We start from the raw sequence: 21209 nt of genomic DNA, 5'->3' as shown, positions 1-21209 counted from the left end.
TCAGGGGTAGAAAGTTAGATTTCAGGGGCGCCCGGGTGACTCAGTGGGTTAAAGCCTCTGCCTTCAGCTCATGTCATGATCTCAGGGTCCTGGGATCGAGCCCCATATCGGGTTCTCTGCTCAGTGGGGAGCCTGCTTCCCACCCCCCTGCCTGCCTCTCTGCCTATTTGTGACCTCTCTCTGTCAAATAAATAAATAAAATCTTTAAAAAAAAAAAAGGAAAGAAAGTTAGATTTCTCACACACACATACACACACACACACACACACACACACACACACACACACGATGATATATGAAGCCAAGGGAAGGAACAGGTTATCAACAGAGGAAGAAAAAGACAGACAAAAGAAGATGGCGGAGTCCCACAGCATGCCTACCTATGGCAAACAGGGAAGCAAGAAGGAAAAATGGGGACACCCCAAGTGACAGAGCCAGATGGTGAGAGAACTGAGAGGAAAACCAGAGGCCTCCGGGATCATGAAAGCAAGAGACTTCCCAAGAAGGTTCGTTTCTCTGGTGTCCAATGTTGTGGACAGACATTACAGGGGCTTGCGGGGTTACTGCTGACCCTTAAGAATGGTAACTGAAGTGTTAGCTCCTTGAGGGATGGTCTATGCCCTTTGCCACCATATTCCCAAAGCTCAGGACTGACCTCACAGAAGAAAAGCAACAAGCATTTGTGGAACAGAGTTAAAGTAGCTAGACTCATAGCTCCATTGTAAAGAGTTAATAATATACTGTGATTACAGTTTAAAGTTTAATGTCTCTTAATAACTTGGTACAGGAAGGCAAAAAAATCACCAGTGCACACATTGTTAATCCCCATTACAAGCTTCCATGAAGGAAGCACTTTTCTTTTCACCTGGCATGAACTGAAACCCACCTCAGAGAAGGAACAAGAGGTTATTTCCTGGGATCTTCCCTGCCCCCAAATTCTCCAAATGACCACAGCAAGGTTGTAAAGCCTTTCTGCTCTTGTTTCCACAAATTTATTAAGTTGGGATTCATATGAATTGATGTGCAACCTCAAAAGTACTTGAAAGGTGGGAATTATATTTAACTAGTCTCCAACAGTATGTGACTCTCACACGTCCAACAAAATTAAATACATAGCAGGTAAACATGGCCTCCATGGAAGGATTTAGCATGCCTGCCCACCTGGTTTAGCAAGATTAAAGCTGGCCTGACATTTACCAAAAGAGCACCTCTTAGGAACCCAATAAAACCTTTAAGGGCTAAAAATGTCACATTATATTTGTTTCCTATACCAAGATCAACTCTGTCTCACTCTCAAGTTGTAATTTAAAGAGAGAATAATAACCCCAGCAAATAGCTTCTGCCAGCTTGCTCTGTGTGGCACTGTGCCGAACGCCCTATGTGCATTTTCTCATCTGATCTTTGCAAGTGCTCCATGAGAGTGCTATTGTGAATGCCTACTTCCAGACGAGGAAACTGAAGCTTGGATCTGCTAATGTTCTCAAAGCTACACAAGCGGTAAGTGGTGAAGCTCAGCTTTAAACCCAGAATCCTCAAAGGATTAATTTTCTCCGCTGTATAATTTTCTGCTGCATCACTTACATCCAAAGATATATATATTTTTTTTAATTAGAAAGATTTTTAAAAATAGGAAATCATGAAACAGATGGCCAGCCTACACAGGGACCAGATCTACAGGTTCCAAATGATGGATCTTTTACTACTGATGGACCCATCTGCCCAGTTCCCCTGAAGAAGTTTAGCCAAAGCTGCATGGGAAGAGAGGGCAGGCATGCGTGGCTGAAGGCCCAGACTCCCAGCTAAGCCCTGTCAGATCCTATACTAGAGACCGCCTCACCTACAATGCTCCTCCCTCTTCTTCTCCTTTCACTGGCCCCTATTTCTCTAGGGAAATAATGGTGGGTTTGAATGTGTCTTGGGCTGGGTTCCTTAGACATCAAAGCCTGAGCCCAAGCTTCTAGGCCAGCACTTTATGGCAATCCCAGGGAAGACAGAGTCAGAAAAAGAAACGAGACAATGAAATCAAACATAAAATGGAGCAAGATCAGTCACACAAAACTTCTCATTTGGTCATACTGGACATCCCCAGAGAGGCTAGTAGAGACTTCAGCCTCCCAAAAGTTTCCATCCAAGGGAGCAATGCTCTGACAGGGAAACTATCTGCCAGCTCCTGCCTGTTTCTTGTTCCCCACTGGGCCAAAGTTCATTCCATGGTAACCCAATATCCCCAATTCTTTCAGGGTGTACTGTCTGGCTCCCTCGGCAGCAGATGGGAAAGCCAGATCCCATACCCTACAGAGTGATGCCTCGTCTGAGTCCAAAAGCGGTGGGAGCAAGCCCAATGTGGACGTGGATGGTAGAATGGTACAGTCCACCAGAGCTGGTCACCAAGAAAACCCAGACACAGGTGGGGCTAAGAGCATTTCAGGTGGTGCCTAAGAGTTAGCCAACAGAGGAAGGTTAAACCTCCCTAGGAACCAGTACTGGTATGCAATCCCACACAGACAGAAAATGGAAGAGATGATCTAATAAATCTTCTTGGAATGTGAGTTATTTGTGCTCATTGAGTTTCTGCAGGTTCTTCGAATTCTGACTGCCACAGGACATCATCCATTCATACATTCTTCATTCATTCAATAAGATTTCTGTAGCATCTCCTATTGTTAGGCATGTTCTAGTGAAATTCTAGTGATAGAGGACCTTGCCTTGGAGAGAGAGACAGGCAAATAAACAGATAATCACAATACAGTGTAGTCAGGGTACCCCAGGAGAACCCAATAGGGCCATGAGCACATAGAGGAATGGCTCCTTCCCCAGTCTTGGGGTCAGTGAAAACTTAGGGAAGGTGATACCTGGGCAAGAGCTTAAAAGATGACAGAAATTAGTTGGACAAAGAAAAAGGAGATTCCAAGCTGGCAGTATGGCTTCTGTAACAACAAAAGAGGACAATGCAATGTGGCTAATTAGAGGGTGCCATTTTACTTAGCCATGTTTAAATGGCTACATTACTATGCAAAAGCAGTCTGGTACCAAAAAGTATGTGCCAGAGACACCCTTGTCTCTTACCTCCATCCCCAGACCTCCCCGCTAGCCTCATTCTTGAACATGACTCATCACTGACCCCTATCCCTGGAGTATGTATGTATCAGAAATGCGGTAGGATCTGGAGTTAAGTGAGGAAAAGATGAGGCTAGGAAATGAGTTTTAAGTTCAGGGATGGCCCGAGATTCAGGGTTGATGTTAGCCATGGGGCAGGAGGCAAAGATGAGGGTGATGCAGAGCTAGAGTGTTTTGTACATAACTTGGAAACTTGTAGTGTAATAGTTTCTAGTATGTTCCCCCACTTAAAACAGCTATAATAAAATGTGGTATGTTCATACAAAGTCTAGGAGATGAATGAAGCATGTTGTGTTTTCTGAACTGCAAGCAGCTCCATTTGACTGAAGAAATGAGCCAAGAGAATAGTAAGACAAAAGGCTGGAAAGCTGAGGAAATCAGGTCAGACAGGGCCTTGTGGGCCATCCCAAGAAGACCGGGTTTTCACATAAAGGCCACGATGATCAATTAAACAATTTTAAACAAGGAAATGATATGATTCAATCATATTGTAGAAAGATCATTCTGGAACCAATGAGGAAGACAGACTGGAGGGTGGGAAGACCAGCTTGTAATCACAGTGATGAGGCATGGCAAGATGAGGGATAAAAAGGAAGATTTTTTTTATGAGCCATTTAAAATGAAAGACCAAGACATGGGAATAAAGTCTAGATGGAGCTCGCTTATGTTGAGGGAGTAGTGATGTGGTAGGTGGATGAAAAAGATTATTAGAAAACTGGACACATTTCTGGCCATTCACTGTCCTTCAGAAGGACTTCTTGGGGAGGAACGATTGAGGGGTGGTAGGGAGATGAGTTCAGTTTTAAACCCAGTGAGTTTGATAGGCCCGTGGGACAACCACACTGAGGTCTCAGGGCCTCTTAAATAGATCAAGAACTCAGAAGAAGAAAAATAAGTATTAATAACACGGACTGAAAGGTCATTGGGTAGCCATGGGTCTGGAGTAGGCCACTTAGAGAGAATGCACAATGGGAGGAGAAACAAGAAAGGTGGGAAGGTCACCATTCATGTGGAGGGCACCAGATAACCAGCCACTCAGGAGATCACCGTCCATGCCTGCTCTTGTCTCCATCATGAAGGTCTGCACCAATCTAATCTTCTATTGCAAAATCAATCTGGTTGGCTTCGAACCCAGAGGAAGACCGTGTAAAAGAGATACTGGTGCTTGCTTCGACAATCAAACTCTTCAGGTGACACAGAGTTAGGGCAGCTCTCTGTGAGCTCAAGGACATTGGGAAAAGGAGAAGGGGAAGCATTAGACAGAACTGCAGGGAGTATGTATTTCTGAACTTTCAGGTCTCCAGCACTTGAAGAAGTGAAACCTTCCTCACCTTTCTGCAGCATGGGCTTCTTTGGGTGTGCCTAAGATGTTTTCACACTGACACCAATACTTGCACTACATACACATGTCACCCATTAGAAACAGTTCTCTAGTTTGGGTCAAGGCCAAGATGTACAAATCAAACTTGAACACCTTCCCCTAGAACTGGTTCTTACTTTAAAGAAAAAAAAAAATGTACAGATCTCTGGGTCTGTTTGACATATCATTTAAGCCAGAGACCCTCATCTCCAAGTAAATAAACACACATCCAACATATTTACAACTTCGGGTGCTTCACAGACACCTTAGCCAAAGTTTCCCCCATGAATCCCCTAGGGTTCCCTCGACTCTCTGTGGAAAGCTCCACCCTAGAACAATTTATCTAGCTTGTGTCACTCTCAAAACTGTTCAAAACAAAACCAAATCATACCAGAAGAGCACAGCAGAAGGAAGCCAAGCACTGTGGCTTCCACTGACCCTGAACTGATAATTCCTTATTTCCGTTTTCAGTAATGCAGAGGATATCTCCTTCCCTTTTCTACGAATCCCTCCCCTCCCGCTCTCCCAACAAAACAGACTATAGACATATAAAACCAAAACAACCCAGCCCAACACTAAAACTCAAGCCTCTCTGGGAGCCGCTCCGCCAGGGCCCCAGGCTGACTGTGACATTATCCTCAGGCAGTGGGCCTCTTACAAACAAGAAGCATCCCTAGTTCATGACTGTTGACGGAGGCAGGGGCACAAGGGTGTCTCCCAACTGCTGGGGACAGTGGCCAGGAATGCAGCCACGCTGGGTAGGCTTGGCACAGAGCAAGAGTCGAGTAACTCTCTGTTGACTGAGGGCTGACTCTGCTTTCCTAGGGCAGGGTCTTGGGTTTCGATGGGTGACAGACACTGTCAACACCCCTTTTTTGAAGTCTGTAAATTTAGAGAGCAGATAAGTTAGGAAGTGTTACAACTTCTAGGATAAAATAATCCTCATTATAAAAATGCAACCAACTCAAACCCTTTCAACGGTGACAACTCACCCACCTCCACGCTCCTGGTGAATTTCCCTTTTGTGCATCTCTTTTTCTAACATATATATTTTATTATAAAAGGAATACACTTTCACTAAAGAAAACTTGGGAAATATTTTTTAAAAAGGATAACTACCGCTGAAGCTCTGAAATGATGTGATTTATAAAAATTCCCTTTGTGTGTACCTTTTTCAGCTTCCCAGGGACACTTCATTGTTTCAGGGTGAGGTGTTTCTTTGGGGGGGGGGTGCTGTCACCACAGACAAATGGGACAGGATCCTTTGACCTTGTGACTCTCTGGGCTCTCACCTCATGGCCAAGAATTATTTATTCTATTGTTTTTTTCCAAGTTGATGGAAATTTCCCACTGCGTATACCCATTCTCTTTACTTCCGCAACCTGAAAGACCAGAAAGAAAAATGTAATCCCTCAAAGCTCTTTCCTATTATTTTTTCTGCTTCAGTTCTCACACCACCTACCTCCATCTGGAGAAGTTTTCTCAAAGATTCTAGGAGGGATCTAGAAACCAACCACACCACTATGTGTATTTGGTCCTGCCGCCACTAACAGTTATACTTCTTCACTGACGCTAACTCTTACAAAACAGAAAAGCCACACAAGTTCAGAGTATGTAAACCATAAATGCAAACACAGCAGATATGCTAATTAGAGACTCCAGAGAAAGCCTTCAGAATTTGATTCTCCCTGCCTCTGGGTTCTTACTCAGCTCTGAGAGGGAGACTTTTGAAAAAGCAGATCCAGAATCATATTATAATATGCTGAGGGAAATCAAGGGTCTTGGATGCATTTTCCAACCCAGTGTAAAACTGGAATTTAAAACAGTAAGGGAGGGTCAGTAAGTGTAGTAGAGAAAAGCAAGAGCCTTCTTACGTGGCTCGCAGTGGCAAAGAGCACACATGAGTATACACACATTAGTGTACACAATCCTGAAAAACGGTCATTGCCAGGATATCCATTTTTTCCTGTGTTTCAGCTTTCGGGTCTCTGAATGCTTGGGTAGCTGTGAGTCAGATACCAACCGCCACATCCATGGGCCAGACTTGATTTCTGGGGGCAGTGTTTCAATTACAGAAAAAGCATACACAGCTGACATGTGTGTGCAGAATTTATTGCAGTATCTTCTTAACCTCTTTTACTTTTAATAAGAACAACAACAAAAAAAAGTATGGATTAAATTGAAATGTGGTTTTCCGTTCCGGGGAAATGCAAAGGGCTTTAAAAATGTGTGAGCTGTCACCACTCCTCACTTCCAACACGTCGGCACCAACAGTGAGAATTTTACAGCGATAAAGCAATGAACAGCTTCATCACACGGATACAGCTACACTACTGTGCCCTCAAACCTCTGAGATGGGCATTTTTACTACCAAGTCCCATCTCCAGATACAAAACTGAGATTCAGGCCATAAGTCACTTGCCCAAGGGCACAAGGGGAGGAAGAGGTCAAGTTGTATCTGACCATTGTCTATGGACTCTGAAGTCCAAGCATGACAGAGCTCGGGAGATAAACTCTCCAAAGGAAAAGGCCAGCATAGTTCATTTCACACTTGAAAAGGAAAAAAAAAAGAGCAATCTGGAAAAGGGGAGCTGGCTTGACTTTTCCACTGGAGCTGGAATGTTCTCAGGTTCAGCCACATGGCCCCATCTCTTCTTAGGTCGGCTTTAATAACCCTCTGTGGCTTTAGCTGTATGTACAATCAGGGACCCCCACACAGATGTCTCCAGGGCTGACTTCTTCCCTGACTCTCATGCCCACGGAGGGCCTTCACTTCCATGTTTAACAGGCCTCTCAAAAGCCACATATCCATGACAGAATAGCTACTTTCCCTCCAAAGCTGTGCTGCAAGAAGCCTTCCCATACAGCATGATGGCGGCTCCATCTTGCCATGGCCCTGGACAAAAGTATCAAGTCATCCTGGCCCACCCCCTCCTTTTACGTGATTTCTCTCATGTTCATTTTATAAAAAGACAGTGTACAAACAGATTTCTCCCGTGCTTCTTTAAAACAGCAAGCTCCACTAATACACGTAATAAGACATCATTTGCTACGACCTGTTGGGAGCATGTCTCCCACAGCCGTTAGGTGAGCTGTAGCCACCGCAGCACTGTCTACCAATGTACAGTGATGTTCACCTACTACTTTAAATGGGCTACTTGTAAAACACTTGAGTAACACTTCCTATCACCCCGACATTGATTTCAAAAGTGCCTTACAGCTAATAAGTTCATCTAATCCTCCAAAGAACTCTCTGAAGTAAGCACCGCCATTATCTCCTTTCCACAGATAAGGAAACTAAGACACGGGGAAGTTCAACAGCTTGCCCGAGACCACACAGCTCCAGTCAGGACAGTCTGGCTCTCGAGTCTATCAGGCTTCATGCATGAAACACACTTTTCCCCCTAAAGGTACAGAAATGAACTTGTTTTTTACTTTGCTTTCTTAGGGCTGGGACCCACCTCCGCCAAGTTCCTGGCCAAGATGGACTGCACATTGTCTGTCCTCTTCACTGGAAACTGGTAACCAAATGACAAGGGACCAAAGTCCCTTGTCCCCTGGGCACTGTGCTGTGACCAGCCAGGTCACCCAGCGGAGTCTAAAATGTGACAGCAAATGACTCTGTCTCCTTGGAACCACCTCCCCAAGGCCTGCTCAGGGATCTGGAACTGAACACAGTTGGCTCTGGCCAGCAGCACAGCACGAGGGCTCCCAGGCCCCTGAGTGTGATGGGTGGCGCAGCTGGCGGTGGGGGGCGGGGGACGGCTGCTGCTGTGGAGAATACGGGGCCAATGAGGCTGCTGGGGAGTGCCTGGGATGTGTTGAATTTACTCAGATAGATCCTCCCAACACATACACACACCCCTTTTAGATGTGACTGTAATACCAAAAATGTTAAGGAGAAAGAAAAAGGTAGAAGAAGAGAAGCAAGTGCGCTTCCACAGCCCTGCTGACCATGTGAACTGACAGCACAAACAAGGACAGTTGTCCTTCTAGCAGGATCTCTGTGGGTGTGCCCAGAGTGCACAGACGGCCCCCGTTAACCCTTTAGAGCATTTTTCCTTTGGTTTCCAGATACAGCAGGGTCAAAGGGCACAGCTTCTAGAACTAAGAGGTAAGGTCAAAGCCCTCTCTTCATGACAACCTCGGACAGGTTACTGAACCCCCAGTACTAATTTCTGACCTCACAGAGTGGAGGTGGAAATTAAGTGAGATCATGTGGAGTAAAATGGTAGCAGAAGACCTGGGTCACAGCAAAACTCGATGAATGGTGGCTACTGACGGAGATTTTGATAATTTCACTAATAAAAGTTGTTCATACCCTTCAACTGTTTAGAGTCTTAAGTAAAGGGAAATGGAGGGACAAGGAAGGACGTAGAAAAAAATTAATACTTTATGTGTGGCCAAGGGTGGGAAAATATACAAATAAAACTGTATTTCTGACAGCTCTGGTTCACACATTTAAATAACGGACAAATGAAAAAGCTCACCGGCTACGGCTCACCCCAGCCTTATCCACTTAACTCTGGCATTACAATCTTTCTCCTTTAAAAACTCAAGTCAAGAAAGACAAATATATTCAGTTTCTAAAACAAACAGAGGAATAAAATCTGTTTTCATTTAAAGCATCTCACTTTTTTTTTTTTTTTTTTTTAAGCAATTAGCTCACTTCAAAGGGCAACCAATGGAGTGATTTTTATCAAGCTGGCAAGGGGCTGGTGTCTCACTTCAAAGTTCAGGCAGATTGAAAGCTGCTGATAGTCCTACTACACCGGCTGGTATTTGGCAGAGAAAGTGCTGAGAATGCCGGTTCGTTCAGATGGTGAATGTGCGCAGACCGCAGCACGACAGCGGCACCTCTTTCAGGGAGAGCCAGGATTCAGCCTGAAAGAGAAGGGTGTAATTACCCCACCCCCAAATTAAAATTAACGAGGGTCTTTGGGGTTCCAGCCGCAAGAGCCTCCACAGGACATAAGAATAGACGGAGGAAGTCCTAATTAGATGGACAGAGCCCCGAGTGCTTCGTGACCCCAGCCCTATGAATATCTGTAAAGCAACTTAAGTGGGACACCACCAAATGTCCAGGGAGGTGGGACCAGCGCACACAGACGTGCCAGGGGATTCCTGCGTGACTTGAAACAAGCTGCTTGACCTTCCCAGGTCATTCTGCAAGCAGAGTGAGAGACCAACCGCCTGCCAGTCTGACAGAGTTTATGACAGGATGAGATTTTATTTATAAAGAGGGTTGACATCCTGAGCTCCATAGTGCTCTCCTATTAATAAAACGAATATGGTAAGAGCTCAAAGTAGAGGCCAGATTACCCATCTGCTCACAAATCACCAAATGGCTTCATTTTTCAGGATGTGATACGAGCCATTAGAATATTAGAATTAGACTATCACAAGGCAGTCAAGAAAGGAAGACTTTAAGAAGTGGTCTACTTGACTCTTTCACTCCAGACACAGAAGTCTAGCCACAGACCTCAACAAGCTTGTGCAGACCATCAGAGCCGCAGCTCACAGGAGCCCGTTCCCTAACACCCACTGTGCCTACCTAAACCCTATTTCTAACCTCCAGGCCAGCATGGTTGCTCCTCTATGAGCCTTCCCACCCCAGCATAACCTCAGAAAGACTCCCTGTCTCTGAATTCACAGCTGAGGTGTCCCCTTTGATTATACTATTGATCTCACTGTTATCTGACTACTACTAATTCTGTATGAACATTATGCCCTTTCTCCCTAAGATTAGAGGCTGTGTCAAAAGAATAAGCATTATACTTCTTTGAATTCCTCACAACTTCCCCAGCGCCTTGTACCCAGAAGATGCCCAGTGCCATTCCCATGAAACTGCCTTCCAGAGATTTTACTGGCTGATTAGCAATCTGCAAAGTAGCTTCACACTCATTATGAAAACACTGCACAAATAACATTAACCTTCTCTTAGCTGTCAGTGAAGCCACCTCAGAGCACAGGTCAGGGTTAGTCGGAAGCCAGCTGGAATGGTGGAGGTGTACACAATGAACAAAAAATTCAAGAGACTGGGTTTTCAGTCCTGCCCTTCTATTATCTGTCTGTGGATTTGGGGCCAACTGTTTCTCATTAATTGCATTTCAGAAAACCAGCTATAGCACAAGAACCCTACCTCTTGAAACTGCTAGAAATGTTAAAAAATATATATGACACATTTAACATTTATTCAACATAAACACATAGAGAGGATACTATTTGTGTAGTGTTTAATGTGTATTTTTCTTAAATACCACATTGCCAGATAAATGCTATCCAGTGGGGAAAAGTATCACTTTCTAATGAACATGTTCAGCATTTTTAGATCCCTCCTGGCTAGTTTAAGTGTCCCTTCCCTCACTGACTCTCACTCAGGCCTAGAGTTTTGTCTGCTAATCTTTTGCAACTTCAGACCAAGCTTCCTGCAGACCTGAGATCGAGGGAGCTACAGGGTTTCATCGTAGAGCTGACCAAGGGAAGGCCAAGGCTAAAGGAGGAAGTGAAACAGCTGGCTTTCCAAAATTACCTGGAGAGGGAAAGAGACCAGCAGAGATGGCCTCAGGCCTCCTGGCGAGAGGTTATGACTCCAAACTTTCTCATCCACCTCTGGAGGTATGCAGAATCCACAGGAATTCTGCTGTTATAGAAAGCACACCTTGTAGGTATGGTTTGTCAAATCTGTTAGGAAAAGGATCTCTTCACATATTATCCACACTTCATTTTATAGTCTGGACCCACCATGACCTCTCTTATTTTATATGAGGTTCATATGCATATAATTTCTAGTACAGTCTATACACACCCCCAATGGTCTGTTATACTCTCATACCATCTTGAAACAAATACTGTAACCTGCTGGCCAGCACTCAGAATGCTGACTCTGAAAGTATTTCATGTATTCACATGGTGTGGGCAGGCATATCGCTGATTATCAGAACCCTGGCAGAGTTAACGCTTTTTCCAACATCCAGAATTGAGAAAAATAGAATAAGGAGAAAACTAACCCCTGCTGTGTTTTATTTCTTGTGTCATGTTGTACATGCCAACATATTTTCTCCTTCACGTCCACTCTTGGAATGCTCTCTCATTACAGGAGCAGTGAGTCACCATTAAAGGAATTGCTGCGACCTGCCCTGCCCGTCAGTATAAGCTAAACTGTGGACATCTTGAGTTCTCAGGGGGGTATTTATCTTGGGAGAGTTGATCACACTTTGCATGATCATATGGTACAGATGTTTATTCATGAACATGACCTCAAGTGAAGTAAGAAATGTCTTGGTCTGACTATTTAAAAATTCAGCCAAATGTCCACCCAATGGGCAAACCCCAGTTCCAGAATTAAAGCTGTGATGGATCAGAACTGATGTATGCTGACAGACTTGAGTGAGAGGTCTCGAGCCAGACAAAAGGGTGTGTGCTCACTGATAGGGGTGGGGGCAGATAATCGGGGCAGAATTACAAAGGGAGGGATAAAGTAGCACTTATGTGCGTCTTCTGTGAATCCAAACTTCTTTCGTTTCCTCGGGGTGAGAATTGCATCTGCAGTGTAATATAAACCTAGAGAATCAGTCACTCTCAGAGACCCCACTGCCACTGCCAGCCTTCAGCAAATCCACCAGATGGAGAATGCCGGGACCTTCCAGACTTTTCGTCCTTCCATTAGGCCCTTCATTCAGGCCTTTCCCTCAACCACATCTTAATTTCTCCTTTTAGCTCCATGGTTTTTGAAGTGTAGACTTTGGACTGGCAGCATCAGCATCACTGGAGCTCTTGTCAGGAATGCTAATTCCCAGGTGCCGCCCCAGACCTACTGACTTAGAGCATCTAGGAGTGGGACCCACAAATCTGTGTTCTCTCAAGGGCTCCGGGTAATTCTGAGGCACACTGAAGTTTGAGAACCGCTGCTGTAGGTGACATGAAGATGAGAGAGCATGTGCATGTTAGGAGAGGACTTTAAAAAAAAAGGGGAACAATTTTCCAGCAATGGAACCTCAAGTCATGTGACAGATAGTGAGGGAGATTTGAGGCTGCTGACTTCATTTGGGCCCTCATCATTTCTCACTTTTAATCTCATCTAGTTTGGTCTTCTCCCCACATTGCCACTAGAGACACCTGCTTTGCCTGAAAAATCTGACCAGGTCAAACCCCAACTTAAAAACGCGTCAGTGGCTGCTCCTTGCCCATAAGACAAAGTTCCAAACACCTGCACACAACCCGGGGCCCTTCATCATCCGGATCTGGGCCACCTCCCTGGTCCTGTATCCTTCTGCACTTTCCCTCCTACTCAGCCATACCTCACTGCCTGCAGGAGGCTCGTACTTCCCCAGCCCGCTGACATGGAGTTTGGCTATGACTTACCTTAGCCAAGAGCATAAGAATTGAAGTGATGTCTGTGACTTCTGAGCAGATACTAAGTGCCATATTTTTGTTTTACCATGTTCTTTTTTTTCCCGTTCCCCTACATGAGATCAGTATTATCCCAGAAAGAGGCTGTTTCTTAAGCCTCTGAAGGGTCTCAGAATGAAAACAGATAAGGAACAGAACCATAACTGACCTACCCTGGACACCCAAGATAAGTGAGAAATAAACCTTGTAAGCCATTGAAATTTGGGGGTTATTTGTTATTTTGCCTACGCTGACCATTATGGCACATCTGATCCCCCAGACCCCTCTGTCTGGAATGTCTTTCGCCTCTGCTCTACCTTTCCTTCCAATCCCACCTCAGTCCTATCTGCATAGGAGACTGGCTCATCCCTCTACACTCAGTTCAGGTGTTATTTCCTCAATCAAGTCTTTTCTCGTTCCTAGGTATAACTGATCGACTCCTGTAGGATCCCATTTGGATGCTACAGACCTGTAACTGTGTCCTTGGAACTTTGCTGGGAACTTCCTATTCATTAGCACCATCCCTAGAACAACAACTTCTCTTAAAAAAAAAAGAAAGAAAGAAAGAAAGAAAGAAAGAAAATTAAACCCTCATTTGACAGAGTGGGAGACTTTGGCTCAGAAAAGCAAGGCAGCTTGTCCAGGTTTCCCAGCCATCAGCCACAGAAACAGTTTTCACCAGCTCTGAGCTCTGAGCTCAGCAATCTTTCCCATGCCCCACACATCTCCCTCCCTCCTCCATCACCAAGCTTTCTGACCCTCCCATTTCCATTCTGGTGGAGAGAGGAAAAGTCTTCTTATCAATAAGTTAAAAGTTTGTGGAATTAATTTGACACTTGAAAGACTTGCATCTGGAAGTGGGCTTCTTACCCCCTGAGAGGATAATCACTTTCTCTAAGTGGATGGATTTATTTAAAGGTTCCTGGCAAAAGCACTGGGGCGCCTGGAGAACTGTAGACCTCCGCCTGTACCTTTCCCAGGTAGTGTGGCGGTGAGCTAAGACAGGCAGATTCTCACTGACGATGCCCTCAGGACCTTTTGGGTCTGTCACAGGGTAGGATGTGAAGGAGCAGAAGGTTCAGAATTCCAAGTAAATCAGCTACATATTGATATTTTCGGTAAGTGAACAAGGGAAAGAAAACAAGGACAGAAAAGCGACACAGTGGCAAAGAACTAAACCAGACCACCCAGGTCAGACACAGCAATAACCGCCGAAAGTAAGAACGGCAATTTTAGGTTTCTGTGAGCTGCTGGCATTTTGTTGTGAGGTTGGGCTTTTTATTTGTTTTTCTCTTCCTTTCCCTCTCTTTCAACTTGTCCAAGGGAGGACTGTAAAGTATAAGAACCTGCATGTCCTTCCCCTTAAGCCATACCAGTCAAAGATGAGCATTCAACAACAACAAAAAAAAACAAGATATTCTTCTCACATGACATTCATAACAATTTCTTCAAGGTTTACAAAGCTTTTCTAAGTTACTAATTGGAATCCATTTATCTCTTTCACCAGTCCAATGGAGTTTTTTTTTTTTTTAATTCCTCAAAGGATGTATTACCTTTAAACAATAGGATCAGTAACATTAATAATAGCATTTTTCCCCCTTTGAGTTTAGAAAGCTGTTCAGAGCTGCAAATGGTCACTGGGCCAGGCAGGACACATCTGATTTACTCTTTAAAAGACCATCCACTCCGTACAGCCTTATGCTTGGTGTTTTGCGGGCATTGGTTTATTTAATCCTGGAAAGGACGCTATGGAGCAGGTCCTTGGAGCAGGAGCAATTTTTTATGGCCACCTTACAGATGAGGGCAGTGAGGCACAGAGGGCACAAATGACCTGCCTGAGAGAAAGGGTGTCTCTCCCCTTCAGAGGCCAAGTAGCTGCACGAGACAGTTAATGATTTACCCACAGCCCTCAGGGAGCTCCTTCCAATAGGGGCAACACATGCACTTACACATTCTCATTCTCTCTCTGTCTCTATCTCTCTCATCTTCAACTCTTCTTCACCCAGTAAGAGGCGGGTGTCCAGCAAATTGCTTGGCAACGTGCGGAGGAAACTCCATCCAAAGCCAGGGTCTGCCGGGTCCAGGCCGCCTCTGGGCGCTGTCCAGCGGGCAGCGCGCCTGAGAGGCCAGGCAAGGGTCCCGTCTCCGGACACCCCGGAGGTGGAGCGGAACGCCAAGACCCAGTTTCACTCGGGGCGGAGCGGGGTGGCGGGGGAAGCACCGTCCCCAGGGACACCTGTTGTCGCCTCCCTATACGGGCCAACAAAGATGTCGCGGGGACCTACATCTCGGGGAAGACACCCGTCGGCAAATAGTGTCCACGTAGGGTGAGGGAGTCGCAGGTGTCTTCCCGACCACCCCTCCACCTCGCCCCCCTTTAGGCGGGCTCACCTCACCCCCTCCCACCCCCGGACGCCTGCGGCTGGTGGAAATGTCGCCCCTGCCCGGGGCTCCGACCGAGGCACGCGCGGAGGTTCAGGGGCCCGCTGGGCGAGGGGCAGCACCCGCGGCGCTAGGACCTCGCGGGCGGCCCGCCCCCACCCCACCCCCACCCCTCGCCCGCTCCACCTGCGGAGCCCCACCGGCGGGGCATGCTCGCCCTCCACCGCGGGACGCGGGCGCTGTTACCTGCGACACCTGCTGCAGGGTCCCGAGCGTCGGCCGGAACGCCGCCGCGGCAGAGCCGGCTGCGCTGGCGCGGGGATCCTCGACCGGCCCTGCTGCTCCGCTGCCCTCCCTCGCGGCCGCAGCGCCGCCGCCTGCTCCCGACTCTCCAGGCTCGCTCCGCGCCCGCGGGCTCCTGGCGCCGCTCCCGCCGCTCCTGATTGGCCGCAGCGCGCGCCCGAGACGCGCGCTGATTGGGTGGCCGGGAGCCGGGGCGGTGGGACGGGCGGGGCGCCGCCTGGACCTGCTCCCGGTGTCCCCGGCGCCGCTGCTTCGCGTCCCCGCTGCACCTCCGGGCGGAGATCCAGACACGAAACCGGGATCTTGCCCCTCTGCGCTCGGTTGTGGAGAAACGGGATGAAGTGGAAAGTAGGACGAGAAGCATGGGGTGGCGAGGAGTGGGGATCGCCTTGCAGTCTCTCCCACTCCTCATACCAAGGCTGGACCGGGGGGGAGGGGGGGGGATCCTTGCTTCTGCGGCCTCACTCCTGCAAAAACCTACAGGGTTTTGATTTCCTGTTTTTATGAGCAGGACGGTGGGTTGTAAACAGCGGTTGCCAAATTGTGTTTTTGAACTTGGCTTGGACTTGACGCACTATCTATCTCTATGTGGTCCAACCAGAGTTCGCAAAAGGGAAGCGACGTGTGTGAGGTCCGACACGTTTACAAATTAGTAAGAACGAGGAAGATGGTGAGATAGATCTTCACTTACAAGGACCTCAGTACCTAGATAGGGAGCTAAGGCTGAATAATAATGGTAATAGTAACAATAATAATAACCCTGACGTCTCTATGGCACACATTGTTTGCCAGGCACTTTTCTAAGTGCTTTGGATATAGTAATACAGAAGTACAGAAAACAGCTGGCCTCAGGATGTCCACATGTCCTGTGAAACGTGTGGCCAAGTGACATCAGTTGGCAGTGTGAGAGATTCTCATCTGGAAGTCACACCAGCAGTCACCACGTTGCAGTTAAGGGGCACAAGTTAGAAGGGAGAGAGAGCGTAGGGAATTAAAATTGTTCCTGTCTTCTATATCTTCTCCCACAGTTCTTTAGCCCTCCCAACATTTTGTCTCACCTGAGCTGGGCCTTTCTAAAGAATAAGAACAACCACTATAAATTCAGGATGCTGCCAAAACTTTGTTTTACCACTCATAAAAGGAGCCCCCTTTTAGCAACCAGGTAACAGTGAGTAGAAAAAAGTAGCACCGTTTCTATTTTAGCACCTTTAACTTTAGTTGCAGAAATACCTTGAAAGCAAATATGTAGCTATCTTCCTACAAGGATTTCCTCTCTATATATTCTCCTATGTTGATAGAACTCTAGAAGGAGAAGTTTGGGTTGGTAGAGAAAGGCTGGAGTGAAAACCAGCTTGACCTACTCTGAACAGCTTAATTTGTACCCTAGTTGAGCCTAACGTCATTGACTTTGAAAAGCCCAGGACCCTACAAGGAATTAGCTCCGTTTTCCAAGTTTATATCAAGGGACGAGTGATCCGTTGACACTATATTGAAAAGATGGACTGGGCTGGGTGGAGCCTCACCTGATAAGAACACCAGAGCAAAACAGACTGTGTAAAGAAGGTTCTTATACCAGTATCCCTGTCCAAGCTTCAAACGTAGGTGGAGACATCTGCCCATCATTCCAGTTGCTCACTTTCCAAAGCTGTGGCTTTTGCCATAGCATAAGTTCCATTTGGATTGGTCACACTATCACTCTGAAGAAGAAAGGCTATTTAAGGTAGAGAACTAGGTTGACCCAAGATAATTTCTTAAATCAATAGCCCTGGTTGCATTGCACTAAACCCTTCTGAAGGATGAGAAGAGAAAGAAGAATCTGGATTCCACTATGGCCAGCCTGGAACCTTCTTGTGGGCAGGAACTGCTTATGAATCTGTCTGTCCCCTATCTCATCTCGCAAAACATTTTGCTCGGTTGTGCCTCCTGCATTGCATTTCTTCTATTTAGCACTCAAGACTCAATGAAAATGTCCTGGTAGTGATCCCCTTGTTCCTGTTATATTCTTATTCCAGTACGAAGCAACAATATTCTAGTGATCCATTTACATGACCATCCCTCCAACTAATTATCACTAATGCCTGGCCTAGTACAAGGAACTCAGTACTAAGTATTCAATAAACTTGAACTGACTGAATGAAATTACTTATAGGTAGTAGAGAGGCATTAAGGAGACTGGAACCATACCCCAGTGCTGTTCAACAAGGCATCCTGTAGTTCCAGGCTTCCTGGATGTTTGATATGAGCCAAAGTGATCCTCTGCCCAGTCTAATAGTGACTAGGTAGTTTCTGTATGTTAGGCACTGTCAGCTACAGAGAAGAATGAGGTCTGAAATATACACAAGATGAAATGACACAGCTGATTTAGAAAATCAGCTTTGGTGTTTCCTCAAAGAGTTAAACACAGAGTTACCACAAGACCCAGTAATTCTACTCCTTGATACATACTCAAGGGAATTTAAAACATATGCCCCGATAGAAACTTGAACATGAATATTCTTAGCAACATTATTTATAACAGCTATGAAATTGAAACAACACAAATTCCACTAACTGATGAATAGGTAAACAAAATGTGGTACATCCATACAATGGAATATTATTCAGCCATAAAAAGGAATGAAGACTGATACATGTTACAAAATGGATGAACCTGGGAAACATTATGCTTAATGAGAGAAGCCAGACACAAAGGACCACATACTGAATGTTTCCATTTAGATGAAATATCCAGAGTAAGCAAATCTGTAGAGACTGAAAGCAGATCTGTGGTTGCCAAGAAGTCAGGGGAAGGAGAAATGGAGAACAACTGCTGAGTGGATATGGGGTTTCCTTTTGGGTTGATGAAAATGTTCTGAATTTAAATAGTGATTATGAGTGCACAACTTTGTGAATATACTAAAAACCACTGAGTTGTAAAAAGCAAAATGAAACATATGTGCAGCGGGCATTCAGAGAGTTTGGAAACCATCAATGGAGGAAATGTTAGTTAAATCTTAGAGTGTTAGTAGCTAACGGTGTAATAGTGTAGAGGAAAAGAAAAGCCTATAAAATACAGTTATAAGTTGGTGTGTCTTGCCCTCAAGCTCCCACCTTCAGCAACCTAGAGGGGATTTACTCCTTAGATCTGCACTGTCCCATCAAACATTCTATGTTAATGGAAATGTTCTTTATCTGAGCTATTTGATATGGAAGCCACCATGCACTTGTGGCTATTGGACATGTGAAATGTGGTTAGTACCCCTGAATATAATATACAAATATAAATAGCCACACGTGGCTGGTGGCTACTCTATTGTCAGTGTAGTTTTTGCTGGTTTAAAGTTTTTGCTGAAGTCATTGTAACTGGCAATATAGAAAAATAATGGAGGGTATCAGAGTGGGGGAGTCAATGTCTTTATGGTTCTATAGCCTGACTCCAGCCTGTATCTGCTAGAAATCCTTCAATAAGATCTCACTGCTCCTACCCTTCTTCCTTCTATGAACTCTTAATGAACTTCAGTCAATAATATAGAATTTAGTTTTATCTTTATGGTAGGATGCTTCCATTCCACAAATATTTATGGACAAGCATTCTGTGGAATTATGGGAAGAGGGATAGTAGACAATGTCAGCCAAATTCCAAAAGGTAGTTCTCAAGAAGGCAGACAAGGAGAAGACGCAAGAGAAACCCTTCCCAAGGACCCAGCTCCTTACTTCCCTCCCTCCAGTGTTACACACACACACACACACACACACACACACACTATTGAGTGAGAAATCTTGTTATTAGGAAGCTGAAGCGATGCTAAAGAATCTTTATATTTCCTGTTTCCAACCCAAGCCTTCTAACATTCATAACTCCTTCAATACACGTTCCAGTTCATGTTCATTTTTCTCTTCTTTGAACTTTCATTGAATTTAAAATCAATAGAATGTAATGACGTTCTAAATGTTCTTCCTTAATGTTAAGTCCCCACAGCAAGATTCATTTGTTGTGCAAATGTTCATTGAGCTCCTGCTTATTTTTGTGCCAGAACAGTCCTTGGAGCTATGGGTAAAAAGAAAGACAGGGTCACTGGGAAGGTTAGAGCCTAATGAAGAGGGACACAAAGAAAATGTTCTGCAAAGTTTGGCCTAAATGTGTAAGAAGGTTCACTGAAAGCTCAGGGCAAGGAGCAACTGGGTGTACACAGAGAAATCAGGGAAGGTTTCTCAGAGGAGGTGACATTTAAGCTAAAGAAACTTAAAGGATGAGTAGGAGCTTTTAAAGTGTTTTTAAAAACATAATTCATTTATACTGCTCACCTTCCAAAATGGGGTTTGAGGTGGTGTACTGGAAGTTTTGAGAACTTTGTATTGGAAGTTTGAAAGAATGAATTAATATCGGGATCCAACTCACCATATGTGACAATGTTTTGGATTGTTGACAAGGGAACTGACTAGACAGTCATTCTGGGGGCCCTCAGGGCTTATTCCTGAGGACAAAACAAAATAAATATAAGATAAGTCTCTCTGATCTCAAGAATTTAAAATCTCTCACCTCTACTATTGCAATATCCTTCTTATCGGCCTTTTGTATTTAATCTTTTCTTCTTTCCTAGGGTATCCCAAACCTCAGTAATTTGGTGTCCCACTGTCACCAGTCATTCCATATCCATGTACCGTCTGCATTATCATGTACTTCTTTCTTTACATTGGCTCTCCTCTTGCTCAACTTCACTGAAAAGCAATTTTTATCTCATTGTCATCTATGATAAACAAGTATTACTTGCCATAAATAGAACGTTAACCACAAAAATAGTACAATGAAAGTAAAACCACATTATCTAATCTTAGCTGACTATTGTAGGCTGCCAAAAGTTCTGAGGCCCCACTCTTTCTTTCATAAGGAGAAAGATTATCAAGACTTAAAGAGGTATTAAAGACATACCAGCACCAAACTGATCATTTCTCCTTGGCTAAATCAAACAGACTGAAAAAAGAATTTTGCAAAAAGAATAACTGTCTCGCTACATGAGCTAATGAAATTTAATGTCCCTTTTCCATTCTGCTTACAACCAGCTTCTGTACCATTAAAGTCTGCTCATGCTGGGTACCACATATCTGTAAACAGCGCTATGATCCTTCCCTCTCACAGCTATCAGAATGATCTAACTCAATGTTAGATCTAACTCCCCTATTCAAAATCCTTCAATAGCTCTTCATGACCTAAAGGAAGAAGTCTTAGTGCCTTACCATGGGTTACAAGATCCTCCTGGATCAGACTTAACCCACCTCTCCGATTTCAGCTTCTGTTACCCTCTCCAACTTTATTCCACCGATACTGAACTATTTGCAGTTCTCAGAATGCACCATAGACTCTCATGTCTCTGTAGTATTCCCTCTACGTGGCAGGCTGTTCACCAATTACACCCACCTTATCATCTTTCATGTCCCTTCTGTGCTCATTTCTATTTATCTGCCCAATACCCTACAAACCCACACACATCCACACGTGCACGCACACGCAAGACATGCCAGCTCCAAATGACAACAGGATTCCTTCCAAAACACCTGCTTCTTTTTTCCTCCACTGCCTCACCCGTGTGTCTCTGGCAGGCACGGGCAAGTTCTCACAGTTCTCACAAGACTCCACAGTTCTTATCACAGCTGATTGGTCGACAGGTGATCACATGAG

General features: G+C 45.1%; 2 protein-coding genes across 4 annotated transcripts in view; one reads left to right on the top strand and one right to left on the bottom strand.

Annotated features, from left to right (window-relative positions):
* Positions 1 to 15640, bottom strand: part of STON2 (stonin 2) — a 149415-nt gene extending 133775 nt beyond the window's left edge. For all 3 annotated transcript variants that reach the window (XM_059373583.1, XM_059373584.1, XM_059373585.1), the window contains exon 1: positions 15497 to 15640. The gene's annotated coding sequence lies outside the window, so the exon portion shown is untranslated. The remainder of the gene's footprint in view (positions 1 to 15496) is intronic.
* On the top strand, positions 15300 to 15893 carry LOC131999455 (uncharacterized). The gene has a single exon (XM_059372155.1). It carries the CDS (start codon positions 15300 to 15302, stop codon positions 15891 to 15893), a length of 594 nt encoding a protein of 197 aa, XP_059228138.1.
* The last annotated feature ends 5316 nt before the right edge of the window (positions 15894 to 21209 follow it).

This window comes from Mustela nigripes, chromosome 13 (assembly GCF_022355385.1).
Source record: "Mustela nigripes isolate SB6536 chromosome 13, MUSNIG.SB6536, whole genome shotgun sequence".
In the NCBI taxonomy this organism is placed as follows: domain Eukaryota; kingdom Metazoa; phylum Chordata; class Mammalia; order Carnivora; family Mustelidae; genus Mustela; species Mustela nigripes.
The sequence above is the reverse complement of the archived record's forward strand: the minus strand, read 5'-3'. Positions and strand labels throughout refer to the sequence as shown.